The sequence below is a fragment of the Panicum virgatum genome, chromosome 3N (genome assembly GCF_016808335.1).
Source record: "Panicum virgatum strain AP13 chromosome 3N, P.virgatum_v5, whole genome shotgun sequence".
Lineage (NCBI taxonomy): Eukaryota > Viridiplantae > Streptophyta > Magnoliopsida > Poales > Poaceae > Panicum > Panicum virgatum.
In genome coordinates this window covers 46,705,055-46,729,789 of record NC_053147.1, presented here as the reverse complement: position 1 = coordinate 46,729,789, position 24,735 = coordinate 46,705,055, and the positions used below count along the sequence as shown (strand labels likewise).

The 24,735-nt window shown below is 47.3% G+C and overlaps 1 protein-coding gene across 1 annotated transcript; it reads left to right on the top strand.

Moving 5' to 3' along the window:
* Positions 1 to 13,090: 13,090 nt before the first annotated feature.
* LOC120666039 (lysine-specific demethylase JMJ18-like) lies at positions 13,091 to 22,810 on the top strand. The gene is made up of 8 exons (XM_039945825.1): positions 13,091 to 13,385; positions 14,748 to 14,798; positions 14,925 to 15,002; positions 15,302 to 15,805; positions 15,888 to 16,106; positions 16,330 to 16,491; positions 21,052 to 21,420; positions 21,508 to 22,810. The coding sequence occupies exons 1-8, from the start codon at positions 13,296 to 13,298 to the stop codon at positions 22,408 to 22,410; spliced, it is 2,376 nt and encodes a 791-aa protein (XP_039801759.1). The 5' UTR covers positions 13,091 to 13,295; the 3' UTR covers positions 22,411 to 22,810.
* Positions 22,811 to 24,735: the final 1,925 nt, after the last annotated feature.

The following is a 24,735-nucleotide window of genomic DNA, read 5'->3' as shown; positions in this document are numbered from 1 at the left end:
TTCCATGTAACCCTGTCCCCCCGGATATATAAGGGCGGGCAGGGACCCCCTCGAAACACATCTACACCTAAGGCAATACAAACCACCACACAGGACGTAGGGTATTACGCAACTCGCGGCCCGAACTTGTCTAAATCTTTGTGTTCCTTGCACCATCGAGTTCCAGAGCCGTCGATCCCTACCTACAAACCCTACTGCTAAGGGTATCCCTGAGCAGGCTTGGCAGTAAACACCGATAGCTGGCGCGCCAGGTAGGGGACTCGGCGAGTTCATCGGCGAGTTCGATGGCTACTTTTGCTTTCAGCACCATGACGCCTCCCAGAGGCGCCACCTTCATCTTCGGTTCGTGGGTCTGCGTCGCCAATGGTTCAGGCGGCTTCGATAGCCACTTAACCAACTCTCCCACGTTGAAGAGCTCCACGTCGGAAGACTCCAACAAGCTCGCCAGATCTCATGATCGCGGCGTTATGTTGCTTCTCGACCTTGCCAAGGAGATCGAGCCGAAACTCGAAAACAACTCGAGTTCTACTCGGACTCAGATTGATCTCAAACCGAAATTCACTCGGATTGGGACTCTTATCGCGCAACCCATCTTTGGTTTGCGCAATTCATCGTCTGTTTACAAACAGATGATTAGATCCTCCTATGAAAATAGCTTGGATCGCCTACTTCACGTCGAAAACCAATCAGCCACCGCTAGCTGGGAGGCACCTGTTTTTGACGTTTACCCAGATCCAGTCGAGTCACCTCAAGACAGCCTGGATTTCATCACCAATGAGCTGGCTAAGATGCAACTCAAATCTTGCCAAGGTCATACCCTCGCAAAACTACTCGACAACCTGCGAGAAGTCGCCAGCATTGATGATATCCCGTTTCAACGAGGCACTCCCCTCAAAACCGAGAGGGAAACTGACTCCGGTGGAACTGTCCTAGCTGATTACGAATCAGACCTGGAAAGCTTCTCTCACGAGCGTTTGGTTCTGGTAATCATCCAGCCCGGAGGTGCTCCAAGCCACCATGATCCAAACGAAGCCTTGGATTAGATCTCAGCAGACAACCTGACCCAAGACGCTCTAGCTGATGAAGACGAAGTCACTCGTATAGCCCGCAAGGAAAGGAATCAACGCAAAGAAGTGCGCAGGACTCGTGCGGCCGAACGTGCTCATCTCCCGCCACGCAACCTCAACAACGAATTCAACAATGCTGCGGATCCCATCTTCAGAACACCAATCGCCGCAATGACAGAAGCAACCCTGCGACTCATGACGATGCCCCAAAATCTCAAGTTGGAACAAGTCATAAATCTCACCAAAAATGCTATTGAACAACTCGAGAGACAGAACCCCATGTCCTCGCTTCACGGTACGCGATCAAGGGCTACCGCAACAGCAATACCTCAAGCAAGCCATACCCCCGGAGGCCACCAGCGTCAACAGCAGCAGGAACAGCAGAACCGAAGAAACCAGGAGGATCAGGAAGCTGCGAGTAGTCATCGCCCCAGAGGTGGCCAACCACAAGCAAATCAAGCTCCTGGCCCTCAGCCAAACCGCAACAACAACAACCGTGGGAACAACAGGGAAGAGGTAGCTGATTCCATTGTGGATGCACGGGACATCATCAACGCAAGACGCAGAGCGCAACCTGCGGACAACTCCGACCGCTTCTAAGCCCTGAGAAAGGCTTTCGACAACATCGAGTACCCGAAGGATTTCAAGCCTACGAACATCCAAAAGTACGACGGTAAGCAAGACCCTGCTCAATGGTTATGTTTATACTCGACCGCTATTAGTGTTGCAGGGGGAGACACCAACACCAAGGTCCTCTACCTCACGATGGCCCTGGAGCCCGCACCCTCTCGTGGCTCGAAAGCTTGGCGCGCGAGTCAATCCACTCGTGGGAGGACCTCAAGAAGGCATTCGTCGACAACTTCCAAGGGTCGCTACATCGAGTAGCTACTCGTCATGCCCTATCCATGATCAAGCAGGAGCAAGGCGAGTCTATCAGATCCTACATCAAGCGCTTCTTCGACACAAGAGCTACCACCCCCAACGTCGCCGACGACGACGTCATCGACTACTTCCAGAGCGGCTTCACCGTCCAGTCACTATACCGCGACTTTGGGCGTAACCGGACCAAAATGGTGGTAGATCTACGTGACATGATGCAGCGCTGGGCAGATGAAGAGGAGCAAGAACGCAATTGCTTTCCCTGCCACAACAATGACAACAACGGGAAGCGCCACAATGACCATGGAGGGCCTAGCAACCAGCGGGATCCCACGCGTAAGCGTAAGCCTGACGACACTGTCGGCACTATGGATCGCACACCGCGTGGTAAGAAGGGCGACAAGCCGCAGGACCAGTTCGACAAGATCCTTCACAACAAAAGATGTCCAATCCACCCCAAGAGCAACCACTCGATGTGGGAGTGCACGATCCTGCGCAAATCCTTCCAGTCGGCATCTGCAACTGCTCCTAAGAAAGAACAAGACAAAGATGATGAAGATGACAAGAAAGACCGTGATGGTTTCCAACAGCAGCAAAACGTCGTCAATGTCATATTTGGAGGAGATTCTAGCTACTCCAAGTGAGCTTAGAAGCTCCTACTCAGAGAGATCCTCTCAGTCGAACCAGCAATTCAGAGGCCACTCAAATATAGCGAGGTCCCCATTACCTTCTCCAAGGAGGATCAGTGGACCAGCTTCTCTGAACCTGGAAAGTTCCCGCTAGTACTCGATCCAGTCGTTCAGGGCTCCAAGCTTACTCGAGTACTCATCGACGGTGGAAGTGGGCTCAACCTAATCTTTGCAAGCACATAGGTAAAGATGGGCCTCAACTATATGAGTCTGCTTACTCCAAGCAAGGCTCCGTTCTACGGTATCGTTCCTGGAAACTCTTCTACACCAATTGGCTTGGTCACCCTCCCAGTCACATTTGGTACAGAACAGAACTTTCGGACAGAGTACATCAAATTTGAAGTAGACGACTTCGAGTCCTCTTACCATGCTATCTTGGGAAGACCTGCACTAGCCAAGTTCATGGCAGTGCCGCACTATGTCTACCTGCTTCTCAAGATGCCAGGCAACACAGGAGTCCTTTCACTACGGGGAGACCTCCTCAAGTCCTTCGAGTGCGACAAGGAAGCAATAGATCATGCTTCTACTATCCAGGTTCCTAGCTCTGTCAGCGAAATACTCGCTGCCACTAAAGAACTCTCACTCAAGGAGTCGATGCCTTCCAAGAAACCAAGCCAATCATCGGTTAAACCAACCAATGGTGTGGCACCAAGACTATCCAGCTACAAGAGGGAGACGACTCCAAAACAACCATCATCGGAGTAGGATTGGGTGACAAATAGGAACTCGAGCTCGTCAACTTCCTTAGGGCCAACCGAGACATTTTTGCGTGGAAACCAACGGATATGCCAAGGGTGCCAAAGGAGTTGATCGAGCATGCCTTGAAGGTCGACCCTAAAGCAACACCAAAAAAGCAACAGCTACGGCGGTTCTCACCGGACAAGCGAGAAGCCATCAAGAAAGAGCTGGCTAACTACTCGCAGCTGGGTTCATCAAGGAAGTCTACCACCCTGATTGGTTGGCCAACCCTGTGCTCGTCCAGAAGAAGAACAACAATGAGTGGAGGATGTGCGTCGACTACACTGATCTAAACAAGCATTGCCCGAAGGATCCTTTCGGGCTACCACGTATTGATCAAGTAATCGACTCGACAGCAGGATGTGTCCTGTTATCCTTCCTCGACTGCTACTCAGGGTATCATCAGATCACCCTAAAAGAAGAAGACCAAATCAAGACGGCCTTCATCACCCCTTACGAGGCATACGCCTACAAGACCATGTCCTTCGGGTTGAAGAACGCTGGCGCTACTTACCAGCGTGCGATACAGCTGTGCTTCTCCGACCAGCTACATCGCAATGTTGAAGCCTATGTTGACGACGTCGTTGTCAAAACGAAGACCCAGGATCAATTCATCACTGACCTGGAAGAGACCTTCAACAGCCTCCAAAAATTCCACTGGAAGCTCAACCCAACCAAGTGCATCTTTGGAGTACCCCCTGGAAAACTACTCGGATTCATCGTCAGCAACCGAGGAATTGAAGCTAACCCAGAGAAGATCAATGCCATCATGGCCATGGACGCCCCAGCTACCATCAAGGACGTCCAGAAGCTTACAGGCTGCATGGCAGTCTTAAATCGATTCTTGTCCAGGCTTGGCGAACGGGGATTACTCTTCTTCAAACTCCTAAAGCAACAAGATAAATTCGAGTGGACTACAGAAGCCGCGGAAGCACTCGAGAATCTCAAGCATCATCTCCAGTCACCGCCGATTCTAACAGCCCCACTACCCGGTGAGGAATTACTCCTCTACATCACTGCGACTACCCATGTAGTCAGTACGGTGATAGTAGTCGAACGCCCGGAGGAAGGCCACGCTTACGGTGTCCAGAGACCAGTCTACTTCATCAGCGAAGTACTCTCTGAATTAAAGGTTAGATATCCATCAATTCAGAAACTTCTGTATGGAATTCTAATCACCTCCAGGAAGCTCCGGCATTACTTCGACGAATACAAGATCTCAGTCATAACTGACTTCCCATTGGGGGATATACTCCACAATCGGGATGCCACTGGACGAATCTCAAAGTGGGCAGTTGAACTGGGAGCTTTGGAAATCAACTTCAAGCCAAGAACATCAATCAAGTCACAGGCACTAGTCGACTTCTTGGCTGAATGGCGGGAAAATCAAAGTAGCACCCCAGAGCATTCCAGAGCATTGGGTGATGTACTTCGATGACTCACTCAAGATTGATGGAGGCGGCGCAGGAGTTTTGTTCATCTCCCCCAAGGGAGAACAATTGAAGTATGTGTTCCAAATCTTGTTCAAGGTCTCCAACAATGAAGCTGAATACGAGGCATTACTACACGGCCTCCGACTAGCAGTATCTCTCGGCATCAAGTGACTACTTGTCTACGGCGATTCTCTACTCGTTGTTCAACAAGTCAATAAAGAATGGGATGTCAACAAGGATACAATGGATGCATACGTTGCAGAAATCAGAAAGCTCGAAAACAAGTTCTCAGGATTGGAAATCCACCACATCGATCGCCACAACAATGTGGGAGCTGATGTCCTCTCCAAACTTGGGTCCACTCGAGCAGCTGTTCCACTAGGAGTTTTTGTCTATGAACTTCACCACCCATCAGTCAAGGAATAAAACCAACAAGCCACTGACACGGAGGCCCCGGCCACAGTCAGAGAAGTGCTGATGATTGCTGAAGATTGGCGAACTCAGTTTATTGATTTCATCAAGGAATTCAAGCTTCCACCACATGTTGATCCTAAAAGCGCTGAAGCTGCCCGCATCACCAGGCGCAGCAAGAGTTTCGTCCTCGTTGGTGACAATCTATACAAGTGCTCTGCTTCAGGCAACCTCATGAAGTGCGTTACCCTTGAAGAAGGTAAAGATATCCTCCAAGAAATACACGAAGGAGTTTGCGGCAACCACGCTGCATCAAGGACACTAGTCGGCAAGGCATATAGGTCAGGATTCTTCTGGCCAACAGCTGTCTCGGACGCAGAAGACCTGGTCAGACGGTGTCCTAGCTACCAATTCTTTGGCAATAAGACTCACGTCCCAGCACACAACTTGATAACAATCCCTCCATCATGGTCATTCGCCTGTTGGAGTTTGGACATGATCGGACCATTAACCGTCGCTCCAGGAGGATTCAATCATGTGCTGGTAGCAGTCGACAAGTTCACCAAGTGGATCGAGTACAAGCCCATTGTCAAGATTTCATCAGATAGAGCAGTGGACTTCATCTCTGACATTATCCATCGGTTTGGTTTTCCTCACACCATTATTACAAATCTTGGCTCCAACTTCACGTCACAATCTTTTTGGGATTTCTGTGACAACTCCTACATTGAGGTCAAATATACTTCAGTAGCTCATCCTCGGGCAAATGGACAAATTGAGCGCATCAATGGTTTAGTACTCGACGGCTTGAAGAAAAGACTCTACGGCGCCAACACCAAGAAAGGCGGCAAGTGGATTCAAGAACTACCTCATGTAGTCTGGGGGCTACGAACCCAGCCTAGCAAAGCAACTGGACAATCTCCTTTCTTCCTTACCTATGGGTCAGAGGCTATACTACCTGCTGATATCATGTGGAGATCCCCAAGAGTAGAAGCCTATCAAGAAGGAGAAGCAGATGAAGCTCGACAATTGGAGTTAGATTCAGTCGAAGAGGCCAGAGTCAATGCCTTAACTCAATCGGCTAGATATCTTCAAGGAGTCAGACGCTATCATGATCGCAACGTCCAGCAAAGATCCTTCAACATTGGAGATCTAGTACTTCGCCAGATTCAGGATGAGACAGAATTGCACAAGTTAAACTCCAGATGGGAAGGTCCCTTCATCGTAACTAAGGTTACAAAACCAGGTTCATACAGAATTACTGATGCAGATGGCAATGAGGTACCGAATTCCTGGAACATCGAGCACCTGCACAAGTTTTATCCCTGATCCAAGCAGCCTAGTGGTGTCAGTTGATTTCTTTAATAAAGTGAGGATCCTTATTGGCATATCGACTACATTAAAGGCAATTTTACGGCATCACCAGTTCAGGATAAGCTTACACAGTTTTCCATCAGAACAACTAAACAAGCCGCATCCTTTCTCTTAAAGGGCACAACCTACTCGCGTAGCTCGAGAAGATGAGTGGATACCTTTACTAGTTGTCCATCTTGGGTAACTCGACGGAGTTCATCCTAACAGGTCAACTATGAGGAACTCCAGCATTGCTGTAAATGCAAAACTACTCGCTCGTCCGAGTATGTTATGGATACTACTGCATTTTGTCCATCTTGGGCAACCCGACGGGGTTCGCCCTAACAGGTCAATCTTAGTAGTTACTCCTGTCTACAAGTTAGACACCTTACTTGCCTCGCTCAAGTAAGTTTTGGATATCTTTCTGGCATCTACGTCTTGGATAGCCCGACGAGGTTCATACCTAATAGGTTTGCCTTAAGGATTACTCTAGTCCTTGGTTAAAGGACACCTTACTCGCCCTGCTCGAGTAATTTTTGGATATCCCTTCGATATTTACATCTTGGGCAACCCGACGGGATTCGTACCTAACAGTTCTGTCTTACGGATTACTCCAGTCCTTGGTTAGGACATACTACTCGCTTGCTCGAGTAGTTTTTGGATATCTTTACATGTTTTTTCTATATGGATGGTCCGACGGGACTCATCCTAACTGATTAACCTTAAGTATTACTCCATGCGAGTATTCTACTCGATTGATCGACTAGCTCATACTTATCCTATGGTATCAGATTATGCTTCTGAAGACACACTAACAAGATACAAGCTATGAACAACGACAAGAGTTCACTCTAGATTATAAGAGTTGTTACAAGCAATCTACTCTGCCATGTTCTTCAGAATTTCCTCCGCAATCACTTCTGATTCCTTACAATACTCTTGGAATTTCTCATTAGAGCAACTGGGAGCTATTCCTTTAACTATCGGAGCTAAATTAAACTGAGGCAAGTATGACTTGACAACTCCTATCATGTGGGTTTGATAATTCTTGGAAGTAGTTGTCATGACATCAAAAAAATTTTGGGAAGCTTCTTCCAAACGCTCCACCAAGACTTGCTACTTGACGACTCTTCTTCAGCATCAACCACATCCACAAAAACTTGAGCTGCTGCTATTAATCAAGTATGGCCTTCCGGAGAACCTGATGGGAAGATATCTCAGAAATTGATATGACAAAGCAAAATCAGGACAAAAGATCGAGTGCTTATAGGCTTGGGCAGACTGCAATTGCTTCTGAAGCCTGGAATTTTCCTCTTGAAGCTTTGATTTTTATTCTTCAAGGCTCTTAATATGGCGCTTCATGTCACAAACTTCCAGATGATGCTGCTGACTTGCTTCATAAAGTTTGTTCCAAGCAGCAAGGGCTTCATCTAGTCGTTTGGCAATCATGGCCTTTTGCTCCTCTAAGATCTTCCGATTGTCTACAGTCTTATATAAAGTATGAGACTTCAAGAAAGATCGATTGGCTACATCCTGAGACATACAAGGTGAATCTGGTCAGATATCAACAACTACTCGACAAAGACAAGTAGTGGCAGAAGACTCATCTTGGTAAATTTAAAGCTCCACTGCATACAATCTGCAAGTTTTTTCATGTTGTCTAGAGACAACAGTGGATCATCAAATAGTTCATTTCCCAACTCTTCCTGGGCTGACTGAGGCATAGACTGGAATGGTACCAGTCGAACGGAAGGACCTTTTGACCCTTCTGCTCCACTACTCCCAGATCCACTAGCTTTGGAGGCTCCTTCAGCAGCCGCAGGAGTATCAGATGTTTCAGGGCTTGGTTCGCTTGGTCTCTCAGCTATGTCTGCACTCGGGAAACTAGCAGCCGGGGTCTCGATCAACTCAATTACAGGAGAATCGAGGGCTGATCAACTAGTTCCTTCTGAAACACTCGACACCTAGTTGCGGAAGTCTTGGACTTGATCTTTTTCATGCGCTGAAAGATGTTGGACCCTAGCCAAGCAAAATTTTGAATAAGAAAGCTGAGGCAAACGGGACATGATCAACAAAATATTATATACTTACTGGCCGGCATTGAGACGAGGAATTTTCCTCTGCAACATTGATCCGGGAGCCACCATCCGTTTCTTGCTGTCGTCAGAATCTACATTTGCAGAAGTCGGAGGCATACAATACTAGGATTTATAATTCTTCTGCGGAAAGAAGCCAATACTTAGTCAGAAGATCAAAAATAGTTGACTACAAGTACTCGACATGGTATCCAAAGCACGTACCGAGGCATTCTCGGGAGGATTTTGTGCCGAGAAGAGTGTTGGAAGCGTCAAAGACTTTTCGAAGTTATCGAGTACTTTGCAGCATCTCTTTATTACTTCAGACTGAGCCATTGGTTCTGAGGACATTCTAGTGGGATCCTGCGTACCTTCATATCTAAAGGTAGGATGCTTTCGCAGCTGGAGAGGCTGCGTCCGGCGACAGATAAATGAGAAGACCACATGATCTCCAGTGACTCCCTTTTTCTTAATAATGGCAATCGCACGAAGAATGGTTTCAACTTGCTTGTCACCAGGTCCTCTACTCGACCAACTCTCCTAGACTTGGGGGCACCAGCAGTCCTTTTCTGGAAGTGGGGATTCAAAGTTCCCAACATGTAAACCGGAATTTCTTCCATTCGGCTCCTTGACCCGCCGGATCATAAACCAAGTACTCGCCTCGGTTCTCAGGGCGGAGTACCAATTCACATCCCCCGACGGCGGCGGGATTGGTGGCATTAGGGATTGGAACAAGGAAGAAGAAATGTTGGAAAAGATGGAAATAGGGGACAATTCCAAGGAATGCCTCACAGAAATGAGTAAAAATTGAAAGATGCAAGATGGATTGGGGAGTGAGATGATGTAACTGAATTCCCCAAAACTGAAGAAGTCTATAGAAAAATTCTGACACGGGAAGAGTGAGACCACGTTCTACAAAATCGCGAAACATAATGGACTCAAGGGTACCTTCCATGGGGTAATCTTCTCCTTCACCAGCGCGCCACTGGCTTACGCCCTGCTCTTGGAGGAGACCCATACTCTCCAACTCCCGGACCAGTGACTCAAACATCTTACTTTTTCGCCAACCTGTGGACATATTGGTGATCGTTCCCTCTTCAATCTTGGACTTGTTCTTCTTGGGAGCCATCTCACAGTCACGAGTTTTCGCTTGGGGGCTACGAGAGGGGCTTTTGGATTTTGACTGAGAAGAGACAAATGTGAATCTGAGTTTGACGGCAGCCAGGATGTCAAGGGGTAAAACCCTTGGAAGTTTTCAATCGGCTTTATATGATCTTCAAGGGCAATTTTGTGAATATTTGGGATGCCAACGGATTCTTTCCTTCCCAGGGAAGTTTTTAGTTTTTGCCTCGAGTTTACATTGATTCTTAAATCTAAATGGAAGAATTTAAATTCAAGACTTGGGCTGCGGGATATGTGTATCAGAGATTTATTTTTCAATTTTTTTAGAAAATAAAGAAGGAAAAGAGACTGAAGTGACCCTCAGCTTGATTCTGTGACTCAACCTAAGGCTCGGGGGCTACTCCATATGGAGCGCGAGTACTTCGCGCACCATATATGATCAAGATTTCGGGGCTTGAGCACCTCACAGCCTCGGAGCAACCACGAGTACTTGGAGGACTACTTGGCGCATCAGAAGGAAGACCCAGAAGCAACCAGAAGGATGTTCTGACTACTTGAAGTACTCGAAGACGCCGTCCAAGTACTCGACGCCTGCAGGACTCGGCTACGAAGAGCTCGGGGGCTTGTCAGACCCGGGACAGCAGGACTACTCACAGGCATAGAATGTTCTAGAGTAAGGGATAGCTCATGGATGTACCTTAACTCTTTTGTAACTACCCGAATAGGCGTAGTACTAGCTGCAGTACAAGGAAACTACCCGATTGTGTAGTAGAAGGACTCCAACTGTACTCAGCTAGGACTTTCCATGTAACCCTGTCCCCCGGATATATAAGGGCGGGCAGGGACCCCCTCGAAACACATCTACACCTAAAGCAATACAAACTACCACACATGACGTAGAGTATTACGCAACTCGCGGCCCGAACCTGTCTAAATCTTTGTGTTCCTTGCACCATCGAGTTCCAGAGCCGTCGATCCCTATCTACAAACCCTACTGCTAAGGGTTTCCCTGAGCAGGCTTGGCGGTAAATACCGACAGGTGGTGACATGTGATTCGTCGAAGTTTTTGCCTTTGTTCCACCTTAGGCGTGTTTTCTTCAAAATCTGCTCAATTCTCTACATACCACTAAAATCTTCGCGGGGCATAGGGAAGCAGCATTATTTTAAACAAATATGCATGCAGGAAACGGTAGACCTCCTTTATTTGATAAATTTGCTGATTGAGTTAACGATCGATTTCGGTATAGAACGAGCATCAATAGTAGAGACATTAGTATCGGTCGGTACCACCACCGGTGTAAGGATCACCGGGGTGTCCGACCCTAGAGGGGGAGGGGGTGAATAGGGTCGCTAATCGCTTTTTAACCTAGGGCTCAATCTACTTGCATAAGATAAACCTAACACGTCCTATACATGCTAGTTATGACTAAGGTTTATCTTTGCTACTCTCTACTTACCCCAAAAAACTTGCAACCTATAGCCAATCCTAAACAAACTAACTAGGAAAGTAAGGCATGCAAGATAGAGTAAATGCGGAAACGTAATATGGTAAGTAAAGAGGTAAGTGCAAGAGGGATGCAAACTCCCGAGTAGACACGGTCATGTAACGTGGTTCGGCACAAACGCCTACGTCCACGGGACACCGAGGCTCTTCCGATCACCGTCTTGCACTACGCCACCAAGGCGATGCCGGCAAGCAAAGGCAAGTGCCCACAAGACACCGAGTCTCGTGCACCGCCACCGTCTCTCTCGGTCACCCGGCCGAAATCCACTACTGGAGCTTCTCCACCAAGGAGGGGGTCTCCTCTTCCCCCGCACAAAGTATCGTTGCCACTCCACACCAAGTCGGAGGGTCACACGACGGATCACAAGGATTGCTTGCCGCAGCAAGACTTCTCTCAAGCTTGCTCTCTCAAGAACTAAGCCTAAACAAGCACTAAGCACTCTCACAAGTGTGCTTAAGCCTATATGATGTACAATGAAGCACTATGGTGGTTGGAGATGATCTTTGGCTCTTGTATACTTCATTGGTCTCCAGCACTCTCAAATGAGCCGTGGGGTGGCATATATATAGCCCAACCCTCCAAACTAGCCGTTGGGAAAAAGGATGACGAAATCCCTTAACGCCGGTTAAACCAACGCTCTAGTTTTTGTCATCACCGGTTTAACCGGTGAGTGTATTTTCCCAGCAACTAGCCGTTACTGCTCCAACGGCTACTTGATCAATCGACCGACGCTCCTAAAACTAACGTCGGTTCAACCGGTGTATGTAATCTCAGAAACCCCCCGAAAAATGGAGTCTCTGAACAACTGCACCGACGCTCACTTTGCCTTGATCGTCGGTTTAACCGGCGCCTGTAAAACTTCTGTTGTTTCTTCTGCCTCCAAGTCCATTACACCGGTGAGTGTAAAACACCCAACGCCGGTTAATCCGGTGCCAAGTTCATTGCACCGATGAGTACAATTTTGCTCATCATCGGTTTAACTGGTGATAGCAAATTTACTTTGTCTTGATCTTTTTGACTTGGATTTCTTCACGGTCTCTTCAATTCTTGTCCCTTGGACTGAAGAGATTTCAGGGGGCTGCCCTGAGACCCGCGAGGGACGGCTCCCCCTCAACCCCCGTCCGCTAACCGGGTAGCGGAACCCCCGTAGGGGCGGCCCTTCGGGCCTAGCTATGCCTACCTTCTCTTTGTCATCACTTGAACCTAAAAGTCTGGGAATGTTCATCTTAACAATCATATTAGTCCAAGTGTTGTGTGTGTCATTAATCGCCAAAACATTATATTGAAATATGGCATGAGAGGTCATTTTCGCTACAACCGGTACTAATGTAGACCTTTTAGTACCTGGTACCGTTACCAATCGTTCCGTACATGACAATGTACCATAGTCACATGGTACCGGAAACGTCGTTCCCGTACCAGGAACGCAGGTATATTTTCTTTCCAATAGTGTTAAAATCACTCTTAAACAACGTACCACGTACCGCGTCCCACGTTTCTCGATCCATCGTTTGGGAAACTTTCTTTTGTGACTGTGATGGTTACCCCTGGTTCTAAATATCTCTATAGGTTGCCTTGGCCCTATTGAATTTACAGCTTACGTTTAATCGATCGTAGTAGCTGTGACCCATTATGCATTTACATTGCGAATCTTGTCGATAATGCATTGCTGTCCTCTGATTAACTCTAAAGCTTCACAACAGCATTTCTTGTCGATAGAGCCAAAGCAATATCACTAAATAGTGGTTTGGTATGGGGAATTACCAGATCCGGCCCTCCATCCTATTCCTAGTTCCTGCCGTGAGAACGCACCACCACACCACCGCCTCCATCCCGGCTGGCCTAGAGCGAGTCGGACCCGAACACCGTACCGGGACCCACCTGGCAGCGACGTCGGACTGGGCCCCTCGTGCGCGGCACGTGCGATGAGGTCGTTACCCCCGCCCAGCTTCCCGTCCGTAAAACCAAGCGCGAGGTCGTCTATTCCGCGGTAGCGTCGTCCCCAGCCCACCAAATCTCGCCCATGGTTTCCTCCTCCGCCTCACCCGAGGAGGCCGGCCCCGCGCGGCGGGGGGAGAATAGGCGAATGCGCGGCGGCGCGGCGGCCTCGCTGGTACGGTTCTTCTGCAGATATGTGCGCAGATCAGGCATTGTTTGTACCGCGGATTCCTTTCTTGCTCTGTTTCCTTTCCTTTCTCTTTTACTTGTTCATCAGGAACTGTTTATTATGGGCGGCTATGTATCAAGAAACCTTTTTCTTTGTGTGGTTGGGGAACTAGTATTATGGGCCTGTTTCGTTGATGAGATGAAATATGTGCTGCATATTTTCGTGGGTGGAATTATGCGAGGCTAGTTGTTTGGGTACTGAATCCTGATTGTATTGGACGGCAAAGCTTTGATTGGATCAATAGCAATGAGATGCGCAATTTCTTCTTCTTCTTTTTTTTTGGGGGGGGGGGGGATGTGTTTTATGCAGGTTCTTTAGGGAGTTATGAATTCAGATGACGTTTAGTTAGATCAGAGAATGTGACCTAACGAGGAGAAATTTTGCATGTTTGTCAATTGCTAGGATTTAATCAACTCACGATAGTCAGATGCACAGATCGAGTCTCATAAGATTCTTGAACAAAGATGGATTCCAGTGATTTGCCCTAATTGGGAGAAAAGATAGATTCTTGCCGCAACTTATTTTGTCAGTTTCTACATTTGGTGAAGGACACCTATCTAGGGTGTGTTTAGTTCATTTTGCAAAAACTTGTAAAGATGTAAACAAGTCATTTGAAGTATTAAATGAAGTCTATTTGCAAAACTTTTTGCATAGATGGGTTGTAAATCGCGAGACGAATCTAATGATGCTAATTAATCCATGGTTAATCAATAATTAGCGGATGGTTACTGTAGCATCACTATTGCAAATTATGGATTAAGTAGGCTCATTAGATTCGTCTCGCGATTTACAGTCCATCCATGCAAAAAGTTTTGTAAATAGACTTCATTTAGTGCTTCAAATTAGCAAGATTCCGTTTCACTTTAATGCGTTTACGGCTTTTTTGCGTTTACATGTAAAGATCTAAACAGGGCCCTAATCAATTATTTGCTTGTTGCTCCCATTCTGCTCGGGATTGCCATTGCACATCTGTGAATTATTTAGATCAAGATAGATAGGTATATGAAAAATGCAACTTGGTCATGTTTAACTGTTGTGAACGGATGATACCATTAGTGATTCAACCAGTTTATGAACTCATGCAAATTAGGAGTTCGAATAAGTTTATGGACTCAAATGCAAATTGGGGGTACATTATTTGGACAAGCTATAATGTATGGCAGCAGCTAGAGTTATCTATTTCTTGTCATCGAATCATCACATGCTATTTTAAAAGTTTAGGTAGAAAGTTCTGCATATTTTCCAAACATAGTGGAATATTTATCCGGGAAGGTTAACATTGGGATGGCTAACTTTTATTTGTTTCAGGATCACTGCTCATCAAGAAATAGCGAGGAAGACTTTGATGGACCTACAACTGTAAGACCTTGTATAATATTCAAATTATTTAGCTCAGATCTGCCATTTCCAAGTCCCAACATTTATGTGATTATTATATGTCTAATTTATGCTGCCTTCATTCTCTCTCTTCGATTTTGTGGATAGACATGTGGAAAGTGGCATCCAGGTGAATCGCAGAGACCTGAAATTGATGATGCTCCCATCTTCACTCCAACTGAAGAGGTATGCCGACAAAATGCAATGCGATATGCTTTATAAGATAATGCTGTGCAATTTCTATTGATGATTTAGGTTTTGTGTTGTCAAACTTCTTGAAATTTGGACCACCAGTATATTAAAACTGTCAAGGTTGGACATATAGAAACGAGACAACTAAATGTTTGTTCCAAGAACTATTACTATAAATTTGTTAATGCCAAGCAGTGTTGGATACTTGCATAAAGTAATTTATATATTAATGTTAAAGAACCAATGGAAGGAGTGCATTATAGTATCATTTGAATAGTATTGTTTTCTCACAGGAATTTAAGGATGCAATCGGGTACATTTCTAGCATTCGTCCACAAGCAGAAAAATATGGAATTTGTCGTATTATTCCACCATCTTCTTGGAGACCTCCATGTTCTCTGAAGGAGAAGAGTTTCTGGGAATCTATGGAGTTCAATGCCCGAGTTCAACAAGTTGACAAGCTTCAAAACAGGGAGCCCACAAAAAAACGAACACAGCCTCGAGTTCAGAGGAAAAGAAAGAGAAGAAAGAGACTTAGGTTTGGGATGACACACAGGCGTCCCAATTCTAAGACCGACTCGGAAGACAAGTTTGGCTTTCAATCTGGTTCTGATTTTACATTAGAGGAGTTTCATAAATATGCTGATGAGTTCAAGCAGGAATATTTTGGAATGAAAGGGAGTGATGAAATTTTTCTTTCTGAAATTAAAAACCACAAAAAAATATGGGAACCATCAGTGGAGGAAATTGAGGGAGAATATTGGCGGATAGTCTTAGGGTCTACTGATGAAGTTGAGGTATGTTGGTAGATTATACATAGATTATGTTCTGATGTATTTATCAAATTTTTACTGATAATATCAGATTTTCTCTGCCTAGGTGGATTATGGTGCCGATTTGGACACTGCAACTTTTGGTAGTGGGTTTCCTAAATTATCTTCAGATGCAAATATGCAGGATCCATATGCTGTGTCTTGTTGGAACTTGAATAATCTGCCACGGCTGCCTGGCTCTGTTATCTCATTTGAAAATGAGGATATATCTGGTGTTGTAATTCCATGGCTTTATGTGGGAATGTGCTTCTCTTCATTTTGCTGGGTATGATTCTTAGCTAATCTGTTTCCATATTACTCTCATGGAATGTGGACTCAGTAAAGAGATTCAATTGGGGTTGGACTACGTAAATAGTTGTCTAGTCTGTGCATGCTGTTCATGCTCTATGTGGATTAGCTTGATATGATGGTTGCTGTGTAAGTGATTTATGGCATCCTTTGTTCATGGAGCATGTTCTCAGATAACTCCTTTTGTTACTTTCCTGCAGCATGTTGAAGACCATTTTCTTTATTCTCTGAATTATATGCATTTTGGTGAACCAAAAGTTTGGTATGGTGTTCCCGGTTGTGAAGCAGTGAAGCTTGAAGAATCGATGAGAAAGAACTTACCAAAACTGTTTGAAGAACAGCCTGATCTACTTCATGAGCTGGTAACCATCTTTTTCTGTCATGTGATTGGCAGAACTCTACGTAGTGACCTACTTCATTTTTTTGTTCCAACATAATAACGCAATTGAATACTGCCAAAGCTATTAATAAGCCTTAAAATTTAGAGCAGATAATTTTGCATTTTTTTCATGAATGCTGTCGTGGGATTTCTAGGGTACCCACAGCCGGGTGGCGGAACGCACCCGCCTATTCCCAGAGAGGGAGTGCTCGGGGAGGTACTAGGCGATTGGGCTGATCTAGCCCTGAGATAAGTACACAAGAACACACGATCTAGAGTGGTTCGGGCCGCCGGAGCGTAATACCCTACGTCCACTGGGAGAAGTTTTGATCTCTGTTGTGTATGAGTCTATCCTCAGCCGGGCCTTGGCTCTCACCCAGCTTTTGCTTCCTTCTAGCGGGCGCCCCCTTTTATAGACAAGGGGGCGGATACATAGGACGTTGGGGCCCCGACAAGTGGGCCCAACGTGACTGCACAGCATACTACGCAGAGTATTTAGATGGGTACAGTGGTTACGAATCTTTCCTCCGATACGCTCCCACGCCCTGCTAGCGCTACAGTGGTCTTCTCTTGTCCCGTCACCAAGGTGTCCGTTGGGGGTGCGTAGCTTGCGGCGTAGCCTGTGGAGGCTATTATGTAGGCGTCATAATGGGTGAAGCCGAGCCGTCGTATCCATCTGTTATGGCAGACTTGGCAGGCGCGGCGTGGGCGGCGCCAGCAGCTCCACTATCTTGGTAATACGCGATCAATAGTGTCCCCTGGTCAAAGTATCGCCTCGGCTTCTGCTACATTAATGCGGGACGTCCTCCTGTCGTAATGAATGCCGCGGTAGGTGAGCCTTAAGAAGGAGACCAAGCGGCCTTATATACGCGTCTGGGCCTGTTGACACGTGGTGGCCCCGGACCACCCCGAGGCGGGGTGACGATTCCTTTCCTTGGAGAGGGGTCCGGTTACTATACAGGGGGTCCCGGACCCCATGGGGGTCCGGGATTCCCTGGGGATCCGGTCCTCTTCGGGAGGAGGTCCGGAGCTTCCAGCCGTTCGGGCTGACCACCAGCTTTTCCCGAGACACGTGGTGCTCCCGGACCTTTCCTAACCAGGGGAAGGTCCGGGACCGCTGTTGGGTGAGCGGGGCTCCGGACCGCAAGGGTCCGGCTGCTGGACGTAGTTAAGGATAACTACAAGGGAGCCTAGGCGCAGCAAGAGGGGGTCCGACAGTGGCCCCCGGGCCCACCTCGGGAGAGGCACGAACCCGCTGGTGGGGCCACTAACGAGATGTGTTTCCACGCAAACTTGATTACGTTGGTGCGCTCATAAAGAGCGGGTGCTCCGGACCCCTGAGATCGGTACACCGGTTGCCAGGTTCAGGATCTAGAGTGCTCTCCACAGGGCGACGAAGGTGTAGGCTTAGGGTGCGGAACCAAGCTAAGCGGCTACACAGACCTTCGGATCGCTCAGGGAGCATGCACCACCTTCCGGACCTGGCTCTAGGCGACCGTGGCGAGCGGTCTCCGCCAGGAGCGGGCCACCGGAGTGGACTTGAGTCGACCGTGGCGAGCGGTCTCCGCCGGAGCGGGCCACCGGAGTGGACCTGAGTCGACCGTGGCGAGCGGTCTCCGCCGGAGCGGGCCACCGGAGTGGACCTGAGTCGACCGTGGCGAGCGGTCTCCGCCGGAGCGGGCCACCGGAGTGGACCTGAGTCGACCGTGGCGAGCGGTCTCCGCCGGAGCGGGCCACCGGAGTGGACTTGAGTCGACCGTGGCGAGCGGTCTCCGCCGGAGCGGGCCACCGGAGTGGACTTGAGTCGTTGCTGACGAACCAAAGGAATATGTCACCGGACCTCACAGTAAGGTGCAAGAAACCAAGCCTTATACTAGAAGGGAGCCCGGGACCTCTAAAGATAGCAGTCTCGGTTACTAGAGTACTTGTATCAAGGTAGTGAAGTACGTAAACTTAGGGTACATTACCAGGCTAAGCTACGCGGAGCTCCTCTACCCCAGGATACGAGTACCACTTCTCCAGAGCAGGTCCTTAGGGGTCCGGACTGCCTTCCAGCTAGAAGGAGCGTCCTCACCTGAGTTCAAGCCGGCAACTTAACTTGGATTGCTAACAGCAAAAGAAAAGACTCTGTTTTGGGGGGAAAAGATGGTTAACCAAGAAATAGCCAACCAGAACGAATGAATGTAATCAGGGATGGAGTCGAGATATGACTAAGAAAATAAATCTCCTTTATTATTGTGGTTATCACGGTATACATCAGAGGTCGGGATTACGAGGTCGGATCTCCACCGCTCCGGACCGCTTTTTGTCCTGTTTGCGTGATAGGGCCAGAGGTCGGGTTTACAAGGTCAGACCTTGACCGCTCTGGACACACACGTAGGCGCCACGTTTTTACAAAGGAGGAACTCTCTTAATCTTTTCTTAGGAGTAACCTACGGCTGCATGCTATACAGCGATTTCTTCTCCGGCTGGAAGTGGTACGGCCACTCCTGAATTCTTCATAGTCGTCGGAGGCGAAGGCGCTCTAGATGTGCCTGAACTGCATCATCTAGCATCACCTCGGGAGCTCGGGGGGCCACTCCTTGCCTAAGAGCTGTCATATGCTTAGGTAGCATGAGACAAATTCTTTGGCTTTGAGTGGGAGAGGCCCCCCTACCGCCGTCGTCGTCTGCCGATGGAAACCAGACGCCCTTGCGCAGCAGAAGGACCGGTGCGAAGCGCGGAGAGGTGCGGTAAGTTCGCCGGCTTGTCCTTGGTGCTAGCGCCAGGGGCCCCCGCGCCTGGCGGCGGGGCCTTGTCTGCAGCAGCACCGAGCTACGCTGAGGCGGATCTCCGGTGCTGGCGACGGCAGGACGACACGGCCAACTTCTTCCGGGATGGTCGTCGGCTCCGAGCTCCATGTTGAGAGAAAACCTTGAACCGACGTCCTGCCGCCGGAGAGGAAGCATGGCCGTTGCTTGAGAGAAAACCTTGAGCCGACAATGGGATGGCGCGGGGCGGCACGCAACAGGCAGTCGCCCCCACGCACCATCGTGCCGGCTCTGAGGCGTCGCAGTGGCGACGCACAGCAGGCGCCGCTGCCGTGCACCGTCGCACCGAGGGCGCTGGTGCCACAGCGTAGTAACATGCGGCGTAGGTGCCACCATGCCTCTCTTCATCATCTCGTTCGTCGTTGCAGAGGATGAACACGGCGCCAGAAGCCTGGAGATCCAGCCAGCGCCTGATCCTCCCCACGGACGGCGCCAAATGTCGTGGGATTTCTAGGGTACCCACAGCCGGGTGACGGAACGCACCCGCCTATTCCCAGAGAGGGAGTGCTCGGGGAGGTACTAGGCGATTGGGCTGATCTAGCCCTGAGATAAGTACACAAGAACACACGATCTAGAGTGGTTCGGGCCGCCGGAGCGTAATACCCTACGTCCACTGGGAGAAGTTTTGATCTCTGTTGTGTATGAGTCTATCCTCTGCCGGGCCTTGGCTCTCACCCAGCTTTTGCTTCCTTCTAGCGGGCGCCCCCTTTTATAGACCAAGGGGGCGGATACATAGGACGTTGGGGCCCCGACAAGTGGGCCCAACGTGACTGCGCAGCATACTACGCAGAGTATTTAGATGGGTACAGTGGTTACGAATCTTTCCTCCGATACGCTCCCACGCCCTGCTAGCGCTACAGTGGTCTTCTCTTGTCCCGTCACCAAGGTGTCCGTTGGGGGTGCGTAGCTTGCGGCGTAGCCTGTGGAGGCTATTATGTAGGCGTCATAATGGGTGAAGCCGAGCCGTCGTATCCATCTGTTATGGCAGACTTGGCAGGCGCGGCGTGGGCGGCGCCAGCAGCTCCACTATCTTGGTAATACGCGATCAATAGTGTCCCCTGGTCAAAGTATCGCCTCGGCTTCTGCTACATTAATGCGGACGTCCTCCTGTCGTAATGAATGCCGCGGTAGGTGAGTCTTAAGAAGGAGACCAAGCGGCCTTATATACGCGTCTGGGTCCTGTTGACACGTGGTGGCCCCGGACCACCCCGAGGCGGGGTGACGATTCCTTTCCTTGGAGAGGGGTCCGGTTACTATACAGGGGGTCCCGGACCCCATGGGGGGTCCGGGATTCCCTGGGGATCCGGTCCTCTTCGGGAGGAGGTCCGGAGCTTCCAGCTGTTCGGGCTGACCGCCAGCTTTTCCCGGGACACGTGGTGCTCCCGGACCTTTCCTAACCAGGGGAAGGTCCGGGACCGCTGTTGGGTGAGCGGGGCTCCGGACCGCAAGGGTCCGGCTGCTGGACGTAGTTAAGGATAACTACAAGGCTCTTGCCTAGGCGCAGCAAGAGGGGGTACCCCAGTCCCAGGGTACCGACAAATGCCATACATGATATCATTGCCTGATGGATCATATAATTTTTTAGAATTTTTTTGACTGGATTATGAGAGGATATAGATAGCCTGTTGAGTGTTTATCGTATAATTTTTAATTGTTTATCCGAGGAAGGTTTCCTCTTCTGTGCTAGAACATCTTTATCTCATCCTGTTTCATTCTGAATTTTCTTGGAGCAGGTTACACAGTTATCTCCATCTGTTCTAAAATCAGAAGGAGTTTCTGTTTACCGGGCTGTTCAGAAGCCAGGTGAATTTGTTCTGACACTACCTCGAGCATACCATTCTGGATTCAACTCTGGTTTCAACTGTGCAGAGGCAGTAAATGTTGCTCCTGTGGATTGGCTGCCTCATGGACAGTGTGCTGTTGAGCTCTATAGAGGGCAGCACCGCAAGACATCAATATCACACGACAGGTTACTACTGAAGACTGCAAAAGCAGCTGTGAAACAACTTTGGATGAACCTTTTTGATTGCAAGAGTGGTGAGGGGAAATACAGATGGCTGAACGTGTGTGGGAAAGATGGAGTCCTGACAAGTGCTGTTAAGGTAGTAGTTTGGATCTCGCTAACACTAGAACTTATTATCTGTCTCTTAAATGATAAATATACTCATAATATCTGTTTTCTATTTTAGACAAGAGTTGAAATGGAGGGTGCAGCAAGGGAGGTGAATGGTAATCTGAAAAGTAAGAAGATGGACAAGGATTATGATTCCACAGACCGGGAGTGCTTTTCATGCTTCTATGATCTCCATTTGTCTGCTGTCAGTTGCCAGTGCTCACCAAACCGCTTTGCTTGCTTAAACCATACAAACATTCTTTGTTCATGTGAAATGAACAGGAAAGTTGCATTCTTTCGACATAGCATGAAGGAGCTTAATACTCTTGTAGAAGCTTTGGAGGGTGATCAAACTGCGGTCTTGCTTTGGGGGCAGGACCACCTAGGCTTAGTTCGCCCATCTGGTAATGTGCAGAAGAGGAAGTTGGACTCAGGTAGCAGCACAGAATTTTCTGGTTTAACGATTGATGTCAATGCTGTTTCTGGATTTGGTGGCAGTCAAGATGGCTGTCATGACCTTGAAAAGCCTGTTGGATTCCACCAAGAGAGTGTAGTCCAGCACAATTGTCTTGATCTCAACATAGAAGATCCACCAAGCAGTTCGAGAATAAAAGAAGAGCATCACAAGGATAGGATGTTTATCAATCATGGGCCTCTACAGAATACCAATATTCCATTTAGATTGACCTCAGAGTGCAGTTCATCATCATCTGTGAATTGTTCACCCAGTTTATTTTCTCCTACAAGAAATCGAACCAGCAATTCTGACCTAGCTTGGAACACTACTAAGAAACTATTTGGTGTTGACATTGAAAATTTTGCCAACCATTCTGATATTCAGGCTATTCCAATGGTAAAAGTTTCAAACGGATCTGAGATTACAAAGGAGCATGAAAAATCAAGGTTCTGCAATAATTCGTGTCCTGATGAGGTCACACTTGACAGGCTGCCAAAGAAGGTTAAACTGCTAGAAGGATAGCAGGAGGATCTGCAGAGAAAATAGGCTACTCTGCAGGATGAGATGAAGTAGAAGAATGTAGTTACATAGGCCCTGCATAGATAAAACGTTTCATGTATTACCTTAGAATGCATCCATGGATTAGACTGAACTAGGGTCACCATTGATTTAACATTCTTGAGATAGTCAATTTAGATTTACAGGATCCCAGTTCATTCCAACAGATGGCAGGATGTTTTGTTTATCCCCTAATTATCTGGTTTCATGGTAACCAAATAAACAAGTTATCTATTTGTCTCGTCAACATGTATCAGACATTCATCGCTGGAGATCTGAAAGGAAATGAAGAGAAATTTCTAAATTGTATGGTGCAACCTAATATTTCTTGTGGAATGATCAGTTGTTTTTGCCAGGGTATTTAGTGAATGAGCTTCATCTTTGCAACCAATATGGGAAGACTTTCGTTTGTTCTGTTCATTAGAACTCGTAATTTCTATTAGACGCTGTTTCTTGATCTATGATCAATTATGCCCTACATTGCTAAGATTTCATCTGAATGGTGCTTCATGCTGGACAAGTGTCGATATCTCTAAATCATATAAGATATTTATCCCACCTTTTGTGCTAAAGTTCAACAGTAGCAGGGCGTGCTCGACGGCCTCCATGCGTCCTGCTGCAGGACCAAACCAATGTGTAGTGGTGCCTACAACGAAGCAAGTTAATGATATCAGTATTACGACGTCCGATGCTCATAAAAAATTGGACACCCCGATTACCCAATGTGTTTTATTGTGGTGGGAATTTTTTGGGCATAATTTGTTACGATAGGTATGAGTTGATGTTGCACCTGGAAAGATACTCCAATCTCAATAAGAGATATTATGGTGGACTTATTTTTGTTGTGATAGACATACGAGGTTGTAGCAGGAGTTTAAGTTGATTATTATTATTGCAGTGGAAGTTTCAATTGATTATCGATATTGTAATAGTTGTTTTAAGATTGTCCGATGCATCGATATATGATCATTGCAGTGGTCATTCAGTATGTTTGAGATGTGAGGTGATGTTGCAACAACTATCTTAGAATGTTGCATAAATTTGTTATAAATGTTTCTGTTGACACCTTCTTGAAAACATGTCAAAGAGACTGGTCGATGCCGAAGCAGAAGAAGGGGCGAGCAAATGGGCTAATGGGTCGATGTGGCATCATAGCTTGTAGAGCGAATATTGGGATGATGGCTTACGTCAGCAAGTTATCGTGTCAGGTCTTAGTGAAAGATTAGAAGTCATTTGTTATAGAAGGTTTGTTTCTTTTCGGTCAAATTGTAAATAGTTGTTATCAACTAGTAATTTTAGCTTAGACTATAAATAGCAGACCTCAGGGTTTTATAAACAACAATCATCAAATCAAACAAACTCTTTACATTACCTGGCATTTACTTATTCTTGTTGGTGACTTCGCCAAATTCTAGTTGGAGTATTTCTTTTTACGAGTTCTTCTTAGCTAATAGGGTTGCATCGGCTTTGATCTCTATCTTGTTGGTAAGTTCCGAGTCAAGTAACGTGGATAGACTCAAGGTTGACAGCGTATTGCTTCTTTCTCTATCTGGTTTACTCAAAGTTATCGTGGAGGAAGAGAGAATGCGTGGAGGAAGAGAGAATGCGGTAGAAAATTGAGTTGGGTACATCTTGCTCGGTTGAAAGACCTTATTTATAGATGCAAGAGGAAGATGAATCAGTTGAAGAAGCCGAAGCGTCGCACTGATTGGATTCGATAAGAGGAAAAAAGGCCAGAAGTGAAAAGACGGAAGCTAAAGAGCCACGCTGCTGCAATCGGTGGCGAAGTGGGAGAGTCGAGGGTAAACATGGTATTTGAACTACTACTCGCACGAAGCGTGAGGACTAGTGTTGATGGCGCACGTATGGAAACAGAAAGGCAATCGTGGCTCCAGAATTTCATAGCAAAATATATTTTTATTCTGAAATTATAGGGTATGTGTTGACACCGTTTTTTTTTTTGAAACATGTCAAAGAGTGGCCGATGCCAAAACCGAACTAGAAGAAGCAGGGCGAGCAAATGGCCCGATGTGGCATCGTACCTTGTAGAGCGAAGATTGGGATGATGGCTTACGTTAGCAAGTTATCGTGTTAGGTCCGAGTCAAAGTTTAGAAGTCATTTGTTATAGAAGATTAGAAGTTATTGACTAGGAATTTTAGCTTAAGCTATAAATTGCAGACCTTAGGATTTTGTAAACAGCGATCATCAAATCAAACAGACTCTTTACATTACCTTGCATTTACTTTTTTTTTTGTCGGCGACTTCGCCAAACCCTAGTTGAAGTAGAT